The 20,887-nt window shown below is 36.6% G+C and overlaps 2 protein-coding genes across 3 annotated transcripts in view; both read right to left on the reverse strand.

The window, feature by feature from the left end:
- Window positions 1–20,887, reverse strand: part of LOC149907516 (uncharacterized) — a 143,823-nt gene that overhangs the window by 110,043 nt on the left and 12,893 nt on the right. The window lies entirely within an intron of this gene.
- LOC149907520 (uncharacterized) lies at window positions 1,811–2,760 on the reverse strand. The gene has a single exon (XM_090102521.1). It carries the CDS (start codon window positions 2,603–2,605, stop codon window positions 1,931–1,933), a length of 675 nt encoding a protein of 224 aa, XP_089958647.1. The 5' UTR covers window positions 2,606–2,760; the 3' UTR covers window positions 1,811–1,930.

Genomic DNA, 20,887 nt, shown 5'->3' on the forward strand with positions numbered 1-20,887 from the left:
TCTTTTTTCATTGGAGCGCAATCGTGAGCGCTCCGCTTCGCGCGTTACATAATACAGTAGGTATTATACAGGTGTATGGGATGATGGAATGATGGATATATTCATTGGTATTAACAGTAGTTTTAAAGATTACGATTGATTTTAAATAGTAATAATTAATGTTAATAATTAAATTAAGGAGTATGATTTTATTATAATTATTTATGGGAGTTCACTGCACCAGCGCTCCTTAGGGCGAGCCGCCTCTGAAATTAACCTTACCTGGATTAAATTTCACGTTAATTACGACAATTTTTATTCCACAAAGATTAATTGATCAGCAAGTGTCGTACGTTCGGAAACTTTTATACTAAGTACTAATCTTTAATCCTAATAATCAAATTAAATGTGAACGTGTTTCAGTTGTTCAACGAAGCAAAAGCGGCAAGCGGGTTACGAGGAAATTTGGCACACAGTATAAGAAAGTGTAAGAACTTTTTGTTTCACACGAGGTAACTTTCGTTCTCTTCATAATGGAGTTAGACAACACTGCGTCAAAATTGGCGAATATTCCTATTATTGTTTTTTTTCTAAGCCTCTCTGAGTTGCCGTTGACCGTCATAATAAGATGTTTTTACATTTTTAAAATTACAGATACGTTGCACAGTCCAAAATTGCAATACGAAAGTTAGGTAATTGCCTGACTCGATGCGAGCGAGCGAGCAAGATGTCAATCAGTTGTATGCATGACAGCGAAAGAGTGGGGCTTATAACGGCCGCGGCAGCCAGCTCAAATAAAATATCGTTGGTGCATAACCTGTCTCTCTTTTTGCTACATCATTACACATTAATCGCTAGATCAGTCCATCATGACACTCCGCTAATGCCAAACCGAATCCATTCAATCCCCATTATAAGCGGTGCGTATCGCCGCCACTCGACACAACTAGGCCACACGACAGGTCACCGTAATGGAGATCAAGGGCGGGCTAATTACCGCGCTTATTGCCTTTTCGCGACGCTCTAATCCGATACGCAGACAAGACAACACAAATCATATTCCTGTATCGATCGGATACAACGACGCACGCTATTTTTATACATAGTTAAGTAGCTATACTTGTATGTCACATCAGCTAATGAAAAGACCTGGGTAAATTGGCTGATTTCATTTGTATAAAAGTTGACATCTGCACTGGACATCATTTATTCATATTAACCGCTAAGTAGGTATCCAGTGCATATGATCACTTAAGGCAGGAAAATATCACATAATTTAAACTAATTTTATTTTTAAAATTTGGTATGTACGCAGTTTTTCCTACAAATATTAACCATACATTTAAAATATTGAAGACACAGACGTATAACACCTGTTTTTAACCCTCGATGCAAAAAGGGTGTTAAAGCAATCGTTTTATGAAGATTTACGATCGACAAATATTTACACCTCAGTCCTCGACATGACATTCCTATACGATGTGAAATTACTAAATACATTTTACATAATTTCAATTCGGTACCGATAAATGATAATATCGTAATAGATTAACACAGACATACATAACACATTTGCAAAAAAATTAGCCCAAACAAAAACTACCGTCAAACTCGTAAACTTCTTTATCGATTTCTAATTAGCGAACGTCGGAACTGTTCAAATCACCGGTTCGCCTAAACTGTTTATCGAGTTTTTAAAAACCAAAGTCGTATTTGGCTAACGCTTAAGCAACTAAAGTTTTTTACGCGGGAAGCAGTTGCGTCGCTGCACTCTATCGGAACAGCACTGTCACGCAAGAAACAGTTGTGGTTTATTAGAACTATCGGTTTATATAATAATAATAATAATAATTTATTTATTGATAAGACATCATAGGTCCATTTGTTAGTAATTTCTTAATTACTATGTTAGTACATTACATTAATTATTTAAATATTATCATTTTACAATTTACCATTTATATAATGTCATTTTATTTTTATTGATATAGGATGTGTGTACTTGCTCGCAATGGTGCAAGTACACACAATCATATCTGTCTGCGATCATTTTTAGAGCAGTGTTGGTACTGCCCCGCACCCGGCGCACCAGAGATGTACATCTCTTCCGTATTATACTATAAAAGCAATCTACCCGAGCTTCAGCAAACATCCCTGATGCGCTACAGTGGCGAGGCAGCCCCATCAGTGCTCTGAATGCGTTGTTATATTGAATACGCAGAGCATTGTATGCCCGACGACCATAGTTATACCAGAGGCTGCACGTGTAGAAATTAGAGCAATATGCTCTGAATAGTGTTAATTTCACTTCAGTGGAACAACGAGCAAACCTCCTGGCCACCATGTTCGCACGGACCGACAATGCTCTACGCTCCCTCTCTATGTCAGCATTATCCTTCAAGTCGGATGTCAGTATATGGCCAAGATATTTATATTCATTGACTCTTTTTAAAACAAGCCCATTCAGGGTGATTGGAGGCATTGACCGGGGTGATTTCCGGCCTGCCTCGAAAACCATAACCTCACTTTTACATGCGTTATAGAGCAAGCCATGACCATCGGCATACCTTTCACATATAGTAATCAACTTACGGAGCCCACATGCTGACGCGCTCAATAAGACCATGTCATCTGCATAGCTAATATTATTGACACAAGTGTCATCAATATGACACCCAATATGAGTGTTGCTAAGTTCAACAATAAGTGCATTAATGTACAAGTTAAAGAGTGTCGGAGAAGTCAACCCTCCTTGTCTTACCCCACATTCAAGTTTAAATGTGTCCGAATAGCTGGGTCCACACCGGCCGATCCAGTGATCCCGCGATCCGCGATCCAGGATCGCGGAGCATGGATCATGGATCATGTTAGGTCGATCCACTTTAAAAACTTGCGATCCAAAATATGCGCTCCAAGTGATCCCAAGGCGATCCGTGATTCAGCCAGTCTAACTATTGTACGATATGGAGTCACACGTACAACGGCGGCGTCTTGCCGTTGCAGCAGTAACTTTTATTATACTGAAATGTTTGCGCAAAAAAAAAAAAAAAAATCGACGGTTTTGGGTGAAACAATTTTATAAAAATCGATTGGCATCTGGGACTCAGCTGTACGCAGAGTTAGTTTCAGATGAAGTTGAACACAATTTTGCAAGAATGAATGCTAATCAATTTGAGATATTCGACTTTCTGAGATGTCCATGGTGAGGTGGATCGCGCGATCCAACACAACCGTCCACACCGCGCGCATCACGCAACTGAGGCACCTTTGAAGCGGGTACAAAAACCGCCCGCTAACGGATCGCACGAGGTAGGGATCGCGCGCGGCAAAACGCGTGCATGGATCGCGCGCGGCACGTCCACACCGCCCGCATCTTTGGATCGCGCGCCTGCCGCGCGCGATCGGATCGCGGTGGATCGGCCGGTGTGGACCCAGCTAATGAACACAGTAGAACATATTATTATAGCACTTAAAATTGGGTGATGTGATGTGATGTATTCTACCCTTGACATCATCTCAAAGAGGCATTTAGAACTAAAGGGACGAGGAAGGAGACATGGTCAGAAGTTTAGGTTATAACTTATAACCAAGATTGAAGAAAAATGGTTTTATTGATACAATTAATTGGTTTCTAATGAGATATTATTACAGATAAAAAATATGCAATTTAACAACAATGTCGATTATACAATTATGTAGAGCAACATTAATATAATATATTGAGGAGACGAAGAAGAAACTAAAAGTATATCAACTAGATACGTGACGTTTGTGAATGATGTGGAATTAATACTATCTCGATATTTGTTACACCCTAAACGGTATCGATTTATAAGTGAAGCATTCTATAGATAATGGAGTTATTTAATATCATGTAACAAAACTGAGATAATAGGGAGATATAAAATAAACATCATATTATTGTGAATATTCAGCTTATCTTAATGTTTTAGCATTAGATCTATATTAAAGCATGTTGAACATACATAATTGGAACGTTCGAGCATCGAAAACTGGTAAAACCATGATAACATCTGAATGTTATTTAATATCTTTAATCCGAAGCAAATGGCATGTATTTTTATATATTATTCATTTATAAACGATTCTACAAATTTATTAATAACAAAATAAGGTATGGTGACTTCAAGGTTGATGCTTATTTTAAAAGAGAAATAAAAGCACAATTACAATCTAATGATGATATTATAACAAAGCTAGAACGGCAGGAAATTTAAACTCGAACTGATTTAGAAATGAACTTCCCTTGTTAATTATATATCAAATTCAAGCATTGAGCTCTAAAGCTATCTAGAATTTAAACAGCACTATCTAACCAAGCCTCGTTCCAGCAAAGATGCTAACAATAATTCAAATATTTCAAAGCTCATTAATGAGAATAAAACTTTCATTGGTTCTTTAGATTTACGTCCACTTACTACAGTAGATATTCAGAGAATCAGTAACATAATTTCATTTAACAATTTATTTATATTGCTTTCAGAGGGCAACTCAGATGAATCACCAATTTCGCCATCGTACCGATTTACACGCTCGTTATGGCGAAAGCCTTATACGGCGTACAAGAGATATGTACTTGTTTGTAAATTAACAATATTACGCCGATCGAAACGAAATTGTATTGGGAAAAAATGTATGGCCTTTGATGTGGATAATGTAATCGTTTTCGTTGATAACTTCATAATATTCAATATAATATACAGCATTATAAACAGCAGCAGCAAAGGTATAGCGTTTTAATGCAGTTTTAAACGAATGGAGAAGGTGCCTTATGGCCATTTCTCATTTCAAATGTAGTGTGACTCATCGATTTTCTAATAAGTTAAGAGATAATCAGGCTAATATTCCTTCCCCCCAACGGTCCAGGCCTTGTCGCGGCGGAGGGGCTCAGTAGCTCAGAGTTATGGCCCTCTGAGTGAAGCGAAATTGGACCAGCGAGGGGCTGAACGGCTGGTTTAGAGTCGGGGAGATTCAACCGGCCCGACGGCCAGGGCTAGGTGTGGCCCAGCGGCCGCTGTGTGCGGCGTGGGATGGCGGCCAGAGGTCGTGGCTTGGCGGACCCCGTGTCCACTAGGCAAAGGTGGCGCTGAACGGCAGTTGGGGTTGGAAAGCCTCGACTGACCCGACGGCAGAGGTCCTGTTTGTGGGCCAGAGAGGAGCCGGCTTTTATGCGGCGGTGGATGGCGGCCAGAGGTCGCGGCGCGGCGGGCTCGCTGGTTTAGCAAGCCACGCCGTGCAGCGGAGGGCGGGATCCCGACGCGTCATTGTGATGACGCGCGGAGACTCCTGCAGAGAGGTGTGGGGCGGCGGCCGCTGTAAAACGGCCGTCTGCCAACTCGTAATCCGGTCCGTGGGGCCGGACCGAGGGCCGCCACCTCTGGTGAGGTGGGGGCTGCGAGGTAATCTCTATAAAAGTGCGCCGGAGGGTCCCCCGACGTGTATTTCACACATCGGAGGACCTTCCGGCGTGCACCCTCCGGCCGGACGGTGATGAGGTCGGGGGTTCGGGGGAACGCGGATGATGGAGCGGGGAAAGATCCATTGTCTGCGCGTTGGTGGCGTAAGCCTTCGTTCCAGCAGCCACCAGCGAGGGGGGTTCTAGTGGTGGGCCTGGAAACGGGCATCTGCTGGGCGGGACACGCGGTAGAGTCGTAACCGTTCCCGCAGTTCCGTCCAAAGCAGCGCGATGGAACAGAGTGGGGTTTTAGTCGGTAGAAATCCGACATAACCACGGCTCCATCCCCGGGAGCCGGGGGTATCTAAGAAGATTTCCCCACTATAAAAAAAAAAAAAAAAAAAAAAAAGGCTAATATTCCTTTTTAGGGAAGCCCAAACTCAAGAGCCGATAACTTACTTGCTACTGCGTAGTAGTATTTTAATTTAAATTTGTTTTAAATTTTATGCATTTATTTAAAAATAAAACACGGAAGCTAATGGAGTACCTACTGTGTTTGCGGCCGCCGACCGCTCCAAATGATAATAATTTTATTTTTGTACGATAAAATAAAATGTTGATTACGGTTAATTTAAGAATAAACGAGACACGTAGGTAAGTAAATTAGAGAATTTATACTTTATTAGATTTCCGCCCTCGATTTCAAAGAAAACCCCGCATAGTTCCCGTTCCTGTGGGATTTCCAGAATAAAATAGCCTATGTCTTATTCTGGGTCTTCAACTACCTACATACCAAATTTCATTGTAATCGGTTCAGTAGTTTTTACGTGAAAGTATACAAACATCCATCATCACAAACTCGCATTTAGGTATAGGTAATATTAGTAGGATGAATGTAGACCGTAAGGTAATAGGTATGAGATGCAATTTGACAATACATTATACCTAATATACTAACACAAACAAAATGACGTGATGAAACGTGTTTCAAATCCATGAAAGTTATCAAAATTAAACAACTAATACCAATGCTTGACTCTGATTTGAATTTAAACGGCCGTATATCAATCAATTGGCCGATATTGCGTATATAAATCAGACAATAATGACGGATGCGCCGACTAACTTATATTCTGTAATGTGTTTAATAGTATGGTGCTTCTAATAAAAGCTATCTAAAAAATATAACAGTGCAAACAGCACACGAATCATTAGAAATTATATTATATCCATAGTAGATAGAGTTTAAAAATAAATGGTATTAAATTTATGATGTGTTTCGTGCAATTTTAAAATCAAAGACTTGTAAACTTCATCTTATAACTGATAGAATTTCAGTGAAATGTGTCCAATATGGAAGCTCATACTGGCAGTAAAATAAATCAAGTGTGCGTGATTACTCGTTACTTTTTCAATGGTTTCGCGAAGAATTAAAACCATTTTGTATTGTACACTGAAAATCACGATAAACTCCTATCTACTAACACAGTTATTTTGTCCATACTGCAAATATATGTTTTATACTAGGTAGGTATGTATATTCATTTTCATTTCATCGTTTATTACGAATTCAAATACTCAACCACTAAGTAACATTGAGGAAGGTTATGGTTATGTATCATGTACACATCACATAAATCAATGTTAAATGAGAAAAATAAAATGTCTTGAGGATATAATCCCTGTAATATTGTCACTTTTTCACGCACAAATTGCTGAAACTGATTTGGAGATAGATTTAAACATACCCATATGGGTAGTTTAAAGGTAGGTATATACCTACCTATACTTTTCTTTATACATCGCTACCGTAAGTACTTTATTAAAAAAAAGTGAAACAAAATGAAAATGTTTTAGCGATAGCTTCAAGCTCAACTAATTCCTTCAAACAAAGGCAAAACCGTTTTCCTCTATCAACCAGCACTTTTACACAAACAAAAGCATACAAAATCCCCAAACAAGGAGCTAGACCCATAGATAACCCTTCATCCGAGGTTAATAAGGTGGGCATAGCACTGACCACAGATAACATATAGGTAGGGACCGTACTTGCGCCAATCTACCATCGCTGCCATAGAAAGCTGAACAAAACGTTGCCGATTGATTGCATTTAAAATACCACCTAAGGAATTAGTTATATTGAATTTTTACGAAAAATTAAACGTAAAAATTGTATTAGGTCTTTGGATACTATAAAAAACAGGGTAATATTAAAGTAAATTATGAATCACATCTAAAGTAGTTAATTTTAATAACAGAACATAAAATAATATTAACAAAGCCGACAATGTAGGTAAAATATTTTCATCGTACTATTTAAAACTGGTAGCGTAACAACATTAACAAACAATTTTTATTAGTGTCATGAAACGGGATTAAATCAAGTAAATAGCGAACATTATTTCTTATCAAAGAAATCTTAATATCTTTTCCTTGATAAGTAACACCAACCTAGTATCTAATATTACAAATTATAATTTAGTAATTTAATTTTCCTCAAAAATAACGGAGAATATAATTATATGCAGCAGTTAAAACATATAAATTAGTTAATTTAATATTCCCTTAAAATAAACATTTCAAAGATCGAGTTAGACTGTAATGCGGAACATGATGCAGTGCATCTAGCAATATGAATAAATTGGGTGTTACAGTTTGTGAAGGCTTAACAAGCTCTTTCAGAACTGAGAAAAATGTGTGCACGATGCACGTACATTTAAATGAACATTAATTATATGTGTGTTAAACGCATCACTTAATATTTTTTTTTGTATTTAGCATGAGGGAAATGAAAATTGGAACGATATGGTCATGAATAGCAAAGGCCGAGTCATTAGGGTAAATTTTGGTATGTTTTGGAAATCATGTAAGACTACGATCTATCATGTTATTAAGCTATTCTAATTAAAAAGATAATACCCACATAAATCTTCTCTACCTTTAACATCCAACACAACGATCAATCCTTTACCAAAAACTACAATCAAAGCACACCATTATTGACGAGTATATAATTCCCAATAACCAGAGAACGGCACAAGAAATCGAAACACGATAATATTCCAACGATCACAATCGGTTCGCAATTAAGCCACCCAGAGCACAGAGCTCGCGATTCGCGTAATTTAAATCGTAACAGCACGCAGACAGAAACACGACACGCCGAGATGAAAGACACGCAATTAAACGCTCTAACACTGTTCCCATTTATTTATATATTTCAGATGCATTTGGGTTTAATTTAAAATAAATAGTGTCACTTCAGCTTAAAGTCCTGACTACAGAATTAACATCTTTGCATCCTGCCGCTACATACACAAAAACATTTTAAAACGTTCGTTATAACTTGGAAATAAAATTTGAATTCTATTTATCCTGCCGTCATACTATCATCATCAAAACACACTATGCAAATAGTCAAAGGCTGCATCCATAAATACAATCACTCAAATGATACTCTTGGCAAACGTCAACATCGATGAAAATTTGGAGGCAAACTGTTTACAATATTAACAACAAGAATGTCAGTCGCGGATGTGCAAGCGCCGGCAACAGACGCCACGGGTCGAGAGCGCCACTAAAAACAAAGCAAAATTACTGCCAAGATTTCAAACCGAGACACAAACTAGTTATAAGACTTCGCTGCGGCCAAACCAAATGGTTCGAGATAATTTAATATAGAGTCTTTACACAATTAACATTGATTGAATTTGTACACACTTTAACAGCAATAAAACTAATGACAACAGTTTCCTTAAACATGAAGGTGTCAAAACGATACAAACACTAATAGTAAAAATGTTTATTCTATAAGCATGTGCGCAGTGGCAAGTAGGCGTTAAGTCCCATTGTCAATTCACCAACAAACGCTGTCACGTTTGACAAAAATTGTATGTAAATAGGTACTTACAATTACGCAGTACGAATTGTTCAAGCTCAAATCCAAGGTGGCACACAAATATGAAGACACAAGTGCACTCCAAATACCGATGCGTAGTTATAATTTCATCAGAGCACATCAAGAGAACGCACGGTGATTCCAGTCACGCACCGACATTACAGGCCGGTGCGTGAAAATATGATTATGTTTCGTGTCAATTATTCAATAATTCGGCGAGCTACTAGATGGACCTCGTGATAAGGAGCGTTTATTTTGTGCGCATTGATAGATTTGTATGGAAAAGCGTTTGAATGAAAACGTACGAACTGTCAAGTTCTTAATTAAACTGTGTCTTATGTAACCGTTCCATTTGGAAAAAGTTCAAAGAGCCGACATTGTTCTACAACTTAGGCAGTACAAATTTCCAGCCTTTTCGAAGTAATAGATCTTCCACGTGTATGTGTTAGCAGTTTTAGCACAACGTCCTAACCTTCGCTAAATTGACACAATGACATATTTCTACAATTTCAGTTCATTATTACATGGAACACAGTAAAATTATATTTACAGCAAGGAGAGTTCAAGGAAATATGTAGTTTCATTGAAAAATGTAGACAGATGCCAATTAGGTCACTCGGCTTGTCCGTCACAAAGGCGAATAAAAAAACTACAAGTAACAATTAGCAACCTCAACCAACTATATTGGATGAAAAAAGATAATAATATTCATTTATGTTTGACAGATTTTTCTAAATTAATTAAAAGCCTTTTTCATTTTAAATAATTGTACAAGAACTCTTATAAAAGAAACCATTATAAAAGAAAATTAATATTTAATTTTGTTTAACATCAACTTTTAATCGTATTTAAAATTGTACTGAAAGTTTACTTCTTGATTTAATCTTTAAAAAGGATATTTTAGTAATCCATAACGACGCATGTGTTGTTTACAAAGTTATTCCACAAACGAGTTTGAACACAAATAGGTATTATCGCTTCATTCGTCTTAAAAAAAAACGCACAACAACGTCCATCAAAATATAAAATTTGCAAAAACATTTTTCGTACAAATAACCTGCCAAGAACATTCACAGATGAGTGAAGCTTATTGCGCTGTCGAACACTTAAAAAAGCTTGGCACCGCAGATGAGGTAACAAACTGTATAATAGTACTTACAGAACACGTGTATGCCTCTCACGTAACTTGTTATCAATGCCTTAGACTCAAGACCAACATTACTTATACTCATTACGGAATGGTGGAAGAAAGCAGACATCGAGCAGACTGTATACAATGACCGGACCAACAACTGGGTTAATTGAAGGCAACAAACAGCCAACGCCGCTGGCCAACGGCGAGATCAGATCGCAGTACTCGAAATTAATATCGTAATAGACTATCGCAATAGGCGCTATGAGAGACATTAAACTCGAGCACCGCTATTTATCCGATGCGCGAATGCTTTTTCGTCACCGTCAAAATGTTAGTTAAACTCAAAAATTGTGTCTAATGCCCTGAGGCGTTCGCTTAATCTATTAGAGCTTGTCGAGTAGATACAATGTATAATATGAAATGATTAATTTCCAATGAGAAAAAAAGCACGAGAAACTTTCTCCAATAGCGGACGCGAGTTATAATACTTAGATATCTGCAGTGCGACACAGTCTCGTACATCGATTTCTGAGATGTCTGGGTCTAAGAAGGCTTTTTCCTTGATTTATTTTACGTCACGTACCTGGCATTTATGTTGATTAAGTCTGAGCAATAAATAGGATAAGTTTTACTTCGTATAAGCAGATACAAGGATTGTTAAGCTGACTGTATACGGATGAGCAAATTTTCCGCCTTTCATCATATAATTTCGAAGCTAAGCAAAAACATGCCAAAGGAAAGTTTTGTACACAATGAGTGCCGTCGATGAGCAATCATTTTAATGCAAACCGTCGCTTGCTGGACAATGCGCAGTAAATACAATAAGCAAGCGTAATGTGAGGTAAACGGTACGGTATTTCCTGCCCAATAGGTAATTCGCGAATACTAAACGTGACCCCAAACATTAACAAATAATTCTGGACATGGTCTCATTGCCATTTTTTTAATTTAAATTTCGCCGTCACTGTATCGTATAACTCAAACTAAATTAGTACTTTATATTATTCCTTGAATAATAACATTTAACACAGAAAGGTTATATAAATTATAAGGTATTGAAAACCTTGGTTTGCAAAAATAAAACTCGGTAGAGAGTGATATATTTTCTTTTTCTATAGAATCACGGTAAGTATACGTTTCTAAATTTATTTTATCTTTAAAATATATTTTTGCTGGCACAGAAGGTCGTCTTGACTTCGCACACTCGTAACATAATACCAGAGTTCCAAGAACGAATGTGACCAACTGAAATAATTATGAACACATGTTCCGTATATTCTTTTCGCCACCCACACTTAATGAATCTGGAGCAAAGTTCAATGACACGAAGAGTGAAACTCATTCATCACAGTTAGATTCGTAGTATGCGAGCCGAATACCCGCTGGTAACAATAGCCGTTGACATACAGACACAAATGACATCATTAAGAATTAAAATAATATTTAAGCATTCGCTTCCTACCATGGGGCTTCGAAATAATCGACCCATAAAACCAACGCGTGTGTCTGAACCGAAAAAAACTGAATGTATTGATCATACCTACAGTTAAACAAACATTGAACATAAACATGTTAGCACATAAAGCAAACGCTTTATTTGATTGACTATAATATTTTTAATATTGGAATTTTATTTATGTTCAACGACGTATTTTGTTCAGATAAAATCCAAAGCCTTACTAAGAGCCATTTTACAATTGCGTAAAATCCATCCAAACAAGCCAAAAAAATTGCACTACACCATTATAGTTCGTATAGTTTTTTCCACAGATAATGGTACAAGCACAGGAAGGCAGTACAGCACGTACCGGGAAGCGGCCGCAGACGAGGCGCAGACGTGAATGACGTCACACCATGATACGCCAATTGGGCCAGCGCGGGCTGACACTTTCGGTTCGTTCACTCGCTACAAGTGGCCTATTCGGAAAGTTAAAGCATTTTCCATTTTTTGTTGCTATAGTGATACAGATGTAATGATAAAATATGTAGAATTAAAAAGGCATTACGATATTTGCGTTTAGATAAGTTGGTGAATTGGGTATATGATTAAAATAACTTTTGAACGATTGACCTTATCACCACAATTCACAGACATTTGATTTTCATTTAAATTCTTAAAATCAATATGCGTTTGATTACCATGAAACTCTATTTATTTTACAAAAATAAACAATGTTAATTGCTTAACAAAAGAAGGTATTAAATAATTTAAATGCATTATAAATGTATGCTTGTGTAACATTCATAATATAAGCCAGACGTTAAATTCCCAGTGGAGTTACAGTCTAGCATAATTAACAAACGTTGTTTAAAATGTGACAGTCGTATTATGTGGCTCTTATGTTGCAACCGTTATAAGGACATTGACTTAAATGTTCAAAGAAATTATGAAAGTGCAGACCAACTGAAAAAGCTCTTTTCTTTGCTAATGCCAACATTAGCAGAACAAGGAAGTGTCACAATTTAATTCACGACAATCTCATTAAACTCGGCCGCTCAGCTTGCAAGGCATTTCGGAAATAACGTATCGTGACGTCGTTTCAACGTAGCCGATGGATTTACGATCATCGCGGCGATATATTCCCGGAATTTGCATAAATTTGCACGTGCCTTTTGGCAACGGACGATTGAGCACTCTCATTATGATTCCTCTGCGATTTGTGCGTATAAATTAAATTATTCGTGCAATATCGATTGCTAGTTGATGATCGGAAAAGGCGATACAGTCTTTATGTATCTTTACATTTTTAGATAGTCAAATAGCTGAGTCTTCTAAAGCTATTAGGGATAATGCGTCAAAATTATGGAATGCACGCGGGGCATTAAGCCGGCCGGTCCCGAGGAATGTTCACGATAATTGTACGTACTTATGAGTTATCGTTGGTGGCCTTGAGTGGGAAAAAAAATGCGACTGTACCATAACGCGAATGTGGCATGCTATTGAGCCGAGTGGACGTCAAGGCCGAGGAGTCAACGTACAGCACAGGACGCCACCTGTCTCCGGCGCTTCGGAATAAATAATAACCATGAGCTTTAATTCCACATGTCCTTATACCGTTCAAGTTATATTCGTACTTGGATTTAGAATTAAATGAAATAGTTTCAATCCACTATCTGCAATGCAGAAGGCATCATGCTCATCTTATTCGGGGCAAGCGATCAACTCTATAACATTTTAACTATTTGATAAATGAATAAAGAGAAAGCTTCCTATGTACTTTCTATCTTATTAATATTTTAAATACTTTCATAAGTTTGTGATGATGTTCAAAAAACTACGAATAAAAAACGAGGAACAAGCGAAACTACGATATCGAAATTTTATATTACGGATAATTCGCATATAACCGCGAAGAATCTAATAACAAACTCATTAATATTGAATACGTAAGCTTAAAAGTCTTACTTAAATAGCAATCAATCTGAATTATACAACCGCAATTAAAAGTATAATATTTCAAAATCATATAAAACTTTCTTGTATGTGAACCTACTAACATTTCCTTTAATTTATTAAACATAATTTATATGAAATGTATCGCAGCGTGCACCACACACGGCAAGGCACAAGCACCTTTTCGAGTTAAAAGTTAAAACGCTGCAAAATAGAAGCTCTCATGACAACCTATTTACACTAGTACATTAAATTAATTAAATACGAAATCGTACAAAGTGAAAAAGGTCCGCAAAATATATTCTGTGCAATTGCAAAGGTTTCACAATGAAATGCGATCGTTGCAGCGAAGTCTACGAGAGGAATTGATTATTGAAAGCACAGAGTACCTAGCATCAAGACGAAACGAAATTCCTAGTGTTCCCAGAACTTATAAATCTTATATCAAACGTCGCTTCGGTACACGAGAACTGAACCCACGCGACTTCATTACCAACTATTTATAAAACCATGACAGCTTTTGTGATGCGACTGCATACTTTATCCACGCATTAAATCTTATTGTATTAAATACAACGGAACGTCAATCACGAAATATTAAACGAGACGTCAGTTTTGTTTTAAGATATCTGTGCGACTTCATTTCAGAACAATTCGTGTAATTAAATGTATCAAGTCGAGTATATACACATTTATAATATTGAATAGGAATTTCAGATTATAACGCTCAGATAAATCCGTAGCTTTGTCCAATATAGTCAGCCTTTCAAGTCAGAGTAGCACAGATTCCTGACTATAAATGTTAGGTACCTATCTATAGGTATCTAATATCTATTATGCCCGAGCAGCAAAAGCGTCAATAAAATAAATGAACATCGTACATATTGCAAAGCTTTTAGTAATGTGTTGTACGATAACTTTCTCAGTAACTTTGTATGCAAACTTAGTCACAGCATGATTCGAGAATATGTTGTGATTAATAAGATATTCCCGTAGGCGTCGCTTGCGAATCGACTTCGGCTGCATCAGGAATGTATGTATGCCGGTTCCAGAACCTTCTTTATTAAAATGAGTTATTTATTTTTGAAATAATAATAACTGTAAAATGTTCTAGCCACGCGGACTAAATTTGATTAGTCTCTGAATGGGGAATGATAACGAAAAATATTTACCTAAGTATCTACAGATAATTACAATAGGTATTTTCCTTAATATTTTTCAAATAGGTAATACCAGTTTAGGTAAATACCTACCGTTACAGTAAGTAATTTTTAGGTTCCTTGGAACAACGGTTATTTACTGGTAAGTATAGAAATCTTTACGAACGGCTAATGCGGCCGCTCCGAGCGAAAACCTCTAGGCTAGCATTTTACAATCTTTTCTCCGACAATCCACTTACGAACCTCTTTCATATATAGTTGCTCTATATGTATTTAGTATATAGCATATTATACACAAGTCTTTAGTTTAAAACTAAATTAAAGTTTAGTAGGTGCGCCTTTGACAGCGTATAACCACGTATAACTTTAAATATCTAAATTAAAGTCTAACGAGCGGTATTTCCACGATCAGAGAATTCCAGTTCAAGCACCTTTTACGATGTGAACTTGTACCCATGGTATTTCAAGGCTCGCGTTCCACTAGCGTTCGAGACGTAATCCGCGCGTTTACGTAACGACAATTTAACTTTAAATTCGCAATGTTTATGCGAATGCGGGCTGGCAGCGGGCCAACTGTGATTTTTAATCGGTCTAATTCATTGAGAAATTGTTTAATGTGTTCAGTGGGTGAGGATAGACAGCCGCGACCTCTGCAAGGTCATCGATTATTTCGGCGAATGATCGTCGAGTGGCGCGCTACAGGTTTCTTTCGATATCTTTTGCGCTCCATTCGCTTTCCGTTACGTCGTATAATTAGTTACCTTATCGGTAGCATGGACAACTTTACGCGGAATTAATATGAATAATTTCTCGTGCTACAATTCACATAGAAGTAAACATTTATCAAGTTATGACGTTATAATTATTTGTAGCTATTATGCTAAAAGTTAAAACGTTATTGGCTTCGAAGATGCATATTTATTTATTATACAGATTTCACATATGCTCGATAATGATGACCAATATCAACAATAACGTAACGTATAAGTTAAATGTAGTAAATAAAATGAAAAAAAGGAATACTCGCTAGGTATGTATCCATAACACCTCTATTGTCCGGTGTATGTATTATCAAATCAATTAAATACATGTGGCATATATTACAAGTGACTAATACCTGTGTTAAATAAATACCAAATACAACTAACTGCCGTACCAACACTGACTAATACTACTAAGATTGTGTCTTAGCAAGGACTATTAATTAATACAGACATTCCATTTAAACCAGTTCTTAGAAAAAAACGAACATAGGAATTTAAATTTGATTATCAATATTAAAATACAATCTTATTGGGTTTATCGTTCCATCGATGTCGACACTAACATGTACAGAATGAGCTAACTCTAACAATTAATGATATAATCTATGCGAAACAATTGCTCGAGATCAAACACCTCTATGCGAATGTTTCATTTCATTACACAAGCGTCATTATGCAATGAAATGAAAAAAGAATTAAGCCTTAGTCAAAATTCTAAAAGAGAAAGTAATAGCTTCAAAATAATGGCTTATAAAATTGAAAGCAAGTGTAGCCAATCAGCTTGATGGCCGTTAAGTCGGGTGTCTGCTATCCATCACTCCTCAATGATTATTATTATTTATTTTTCGAGCACGCCTTGTTTGATTTAATGTGTTTTTTGCTCTTTATAATGGGATGTTTAAGAGCGTTGAAACGTTGTTACTGCAATTGGTTACTATTGGTCTGTAAACGTTTCATCGAAGCAGACACGTTGCCTTCTCTGAGCCCCTCATCGAGACAATACGTCATTCTTAATTATATAGATATAACTTGTACATGTGCGCCATCTATAATTCGTCTAATTTCCATTTGACATCTTGTCTCATTAATATTTTACATTCTGTTAGATGCATATCGTGAATATTTCAGGCTTATTAAGACGACACAACAGTTCAATCACAAAACTAATGATCGTGTCTGACATGTGTTATTTGGCGCATCTATGATTAGGACTTCATTTATTTTTATTAAGTTGTATATTACATTACATGACCAAAACCTAAGTTTTACGATAACCTACAAAACTACTTCAAATTATTTACCCGAAACTTAAACGCCATCGAAACACCGAAAGTCAATTAATTCAACGGTAGATGTTCCGGCGAGTTTGTACACAGGCACACAGCATCAAGATGAAAGATTAGTGTAAGCAGTAATAAGTCATGTGGAGGGCAGCCTGCCGTGTCTTTTATTTATTACATTTCTTCGAGCACATGAGACTCGAATCCAATACATATGACACGATCGAATTGATTCTATAACAACAATAAATATTGTATATGAGGGACATATAAAGTGATTAGTAATTACATTATAATTTGTTAAACTCTATTTTAACACGGCTGTCGTTAGAGCTAACGTTCTGAGAACAAGTTCTTAATTAAACTTTAACACGCACTAACAATCCTGATTTCTACATAAGGATAAAGCTCCCATTAGCGAGTTCAATGTAGATTTACCTAGAGAGCAACGCTCTTTGTTATTTATTAATATTGGAAATATTGCACAGAGTAGGAAGTTATTTATGTATTTCGAAATTATATAAGGAAGTGTTGTTTATAAATCAATTAAATATTTAACAATAATAACGATGCAAGGAAATTTAATAAAAGTACCTAATTAATATTTCAAAACATTCAATTGAAACAAAAGGCGTGCGCAATCCGCGATGTAAGCGCCGACAATAAAGTTTTCAGTCCATTGATAATTAATACGCGGCGCTACAGATAACAGTAATTATGGAATAAAAACTACTACGCACAACTAGAAGGGTTTAATCAGTGCCGTTAATGATCGCGCGCCGACGCAGCGCCCACTGACCTCAGAGCGAACGAGATAAAGGCTATTTCGAGCTCGTGATAAATACAAATACGTCGAATGTTCAACAGATACGGCATTGGAGCCACCGGAAGAGATCGATGCGGACTTGTCATAAGCGTTTAATCAATGGACGCCGCGTTACGATAACATCACACATGTCATTTACCAATTTACCATTTTTTTCCATATGAACGATACAATCAAACAAATTGTAATGTCTTTTAAGCTTTAGAATTTTGTTGAGAACCGTTACATGAATTCTATTGTTGCTGACTAGGACTAATTCTTTAAAACTCATGACAGCTCTTCTTTGTGGCTTCTCACCCGCTGATATGTAATGAAATAATTCCATACACAATTACATATTTTTACAAAACAAAACAAAAACAAAGTAACTATCAACATTTTTGGCAAATTTACAAAATTTTTAATCTGCTCATAGATCTCTAGATGAAAATATTGTCAAATCAAGTGCCACAGCTGCCGAAGATTTGAAACCGTTTTTTTTATAGTTGGAACGAAAATACGAAGTGTAACCTCATCATTGAATAACTATGATAATTTAAATAGAAAAATAGCGTTAAAAACATTCGGATTTATTCATACATGAGACTTGAGAGATAATAAAAATATAAACTTAGGTATTCAATCAACCATGCGAACTTGAAAAACTCCCGCAAAAAGGTACTCAAAAAGGCCGCCCGGGAAGTCGTAAACAAACTGAGCTTCTAATAAATCTAAAATAAACAAATCAATATTCAATAACTTTCTTAACAACACGGAAAGTTGGAGTAACCACGGGTACAACTGACATGGCACCTTACGTACAGGACTCTAGTGTTCAGTTTTCAGTTTCACGATCGAGACCGGTGAAAGCCCGCCTGTCTGCCCTTGCGATCTCTAGCTCTATGAGAACACAATTGCACACGGTCTGCTAAACGATTGTATTAGACTACAGGCCCATGTTGAAAAAATTATGGGTCATTTGACCCACCACCTGACCTATCTAGAATGATATAAGAGCATAAAATAATAAGATTCAGCACTATAACGTCACTTGTAAGCTGTCCACCTGAGTGCAGATGAGAATTCGAAGGTTCAGGTAGAGATTTTCTCCCCTTGTCTGCATGATTTTTGTACGGCGTTGCGGAATAATGGCTTAAAAGCAGTATAGAAATAGTATGACACAGATGCCGTACAAAAATGGTGGTCCACAAAGTCGGAATTTATTTTTATTTTTCGACAGTTGCCGGGGTAAATTTGGTCATTTGATTTTGTACGGCATCTGTGTCATACTATTTCTATACTACTTTTAATCAATTATTCCGCAACGCCGTACAAAAATCATGGAGACAAGGGGAGAAAATCTCTACCTGAACCTTCGAATTCTCATCTGCACTCAGGTGGACAGCTTACAAGTGACGTTATAGTGCTGAATCTTATTATTTTATGCTCTTATATCGTTCTAGATAGGTCACCTGGTGGGTCAAATGACCCATAATTTTTTCAACACGGGCCTGTAGTCTATATGCATCGATGACATTAAAGCTAATGAGGATTTTACCCGCGCGCCAAATTGTTCAATTTTCCGTCGAAATTTCATACTTTGAAATGTAAGTTTGTTAGCATTTGAAGTAAGTGGGAAAGTTCAGATTAATATTTTTAAGGTCTTAGTTTAAACTTTAAGATAGTATAAAATTATTCAGCGTCTTGAAGATTTAGATATTTATTTGGCCTTTAATTAGAAGTCTGCTCACGATGAAACATTTTGAAAATATGCTCTTTGTACTGCTTCTGTAGGTTTGTAATATATCGACAATGTTTGCGTAGGTAATTAAAACTTAAATTCATTGCTAATTATCAAAAATACAATGCAATTAAACGCATGGAAATTTCCAGCGAAAATTTTGCAAAAATTTAGTCATGACTAATGAGTAATGAAAAATCTGCATTTCAGGCTCGCGCTGAGTAACAAATTTTAATCCCATTAGAAAGTCGTAGATTCGACTTGGGGGGCGTTGACCGGCACAGTTCACGGGACCCGCCCTGCAATTGCGAAACGTGTACCGAGACCTATTATAATTGGACATTGCATATAAAACATCACTTCAATGTCCTTGTCAATTTGTATTGATTGAACTTTTGGAAATGTTCGGTTATTTACCATTTATTAGTATTATCAAATGACAACAAGTGCATAAAATATGTATCCTTCCTGAAGCAATCTACATTATTTCCAATCTGAATTCTGATGAATATATAAAATTAATTGCATTACTTTTTTGGACAGCGCAATAAAAATAAATTGAAATACATTTAAAATCTGCACACGTCCATTTTCAGACTAGGTACACACATGCGTTCAAATATTTTGTGATATATTTTACATGTCGCAGCATTTTCAATTTATTTTCTCGTTTCGAAGCTTAACGCGAAATTTGCGGAAATTCGACGTTTCCATCAATATCCAGTGCAATCTTTAATATTGAAAATGTGCATTTAAATTTCTACGTTATACAGTAAGGAAAACGACAACGTAATTTACATCGCAAAATAGAGATGCAAAAGCCTTTGTTTGGTTTCAATTTCCCTTTTACTAAAGCCCGGTGTTGCAATTTTTAACAATGCTAAAAATAACTTCTACCCAAACATAAAAATATGTTATTCGTTTCTATGGTAAGTATATGAAGGTTTTTTTTTACATAGTTATTACTTTAATTAAGAAGTTTGTTTTTGTGTAAATTTCATGAATCGATCCAGCAACGAATCCTTAAATACTGAATATTGGATTAAAACTTCTTATTTGAATAATCGCACCCACTATTCATAAATATCTCAATCACGATTCATATTTAGCCCGTCCGCGTCGGTGACGGCTTCTGAATAAATACAGACGTTCGGCTACCAGCCCGTCCAAAAAAAAGAACACTTTCCATTGAGGTCAAACGTGAGTAATCAAAAAGAAACTACCAGAGCAAGGAACACAGAACATTACAGTGAATGCGATCTAAGTTTAATGCGGGACAAAAAACTCTAATCCAAGATAAATGACCCGTCAGTTA

The sequence above is a fragment of the Colias eurytheme genome, chromosome 6, assembly GCF_061535395.1.
Source record: "Colias eurytheme isolate Ceu_HAF_F1 chromosome 6, ilColEury1 Martin Lab GWU primary, whole genome shotgun sequence".
Lineage (NCBI taxonomy): Eukaryota > Metazoa > Arthropoda > Insecta > Lepidoptera > Pieridae > Colias > Colias eurytheme.

Bases quoted from the DNA above. Each gene is read 5' to 3' on its own strand.
- LOC149907520 (XM_090102521.1), bottom strand. From the start codon at position 2,605: ATGGTCTTATTGAGCGCGTCAGCATGTGGGCTCCGTAAGTTGATTACT.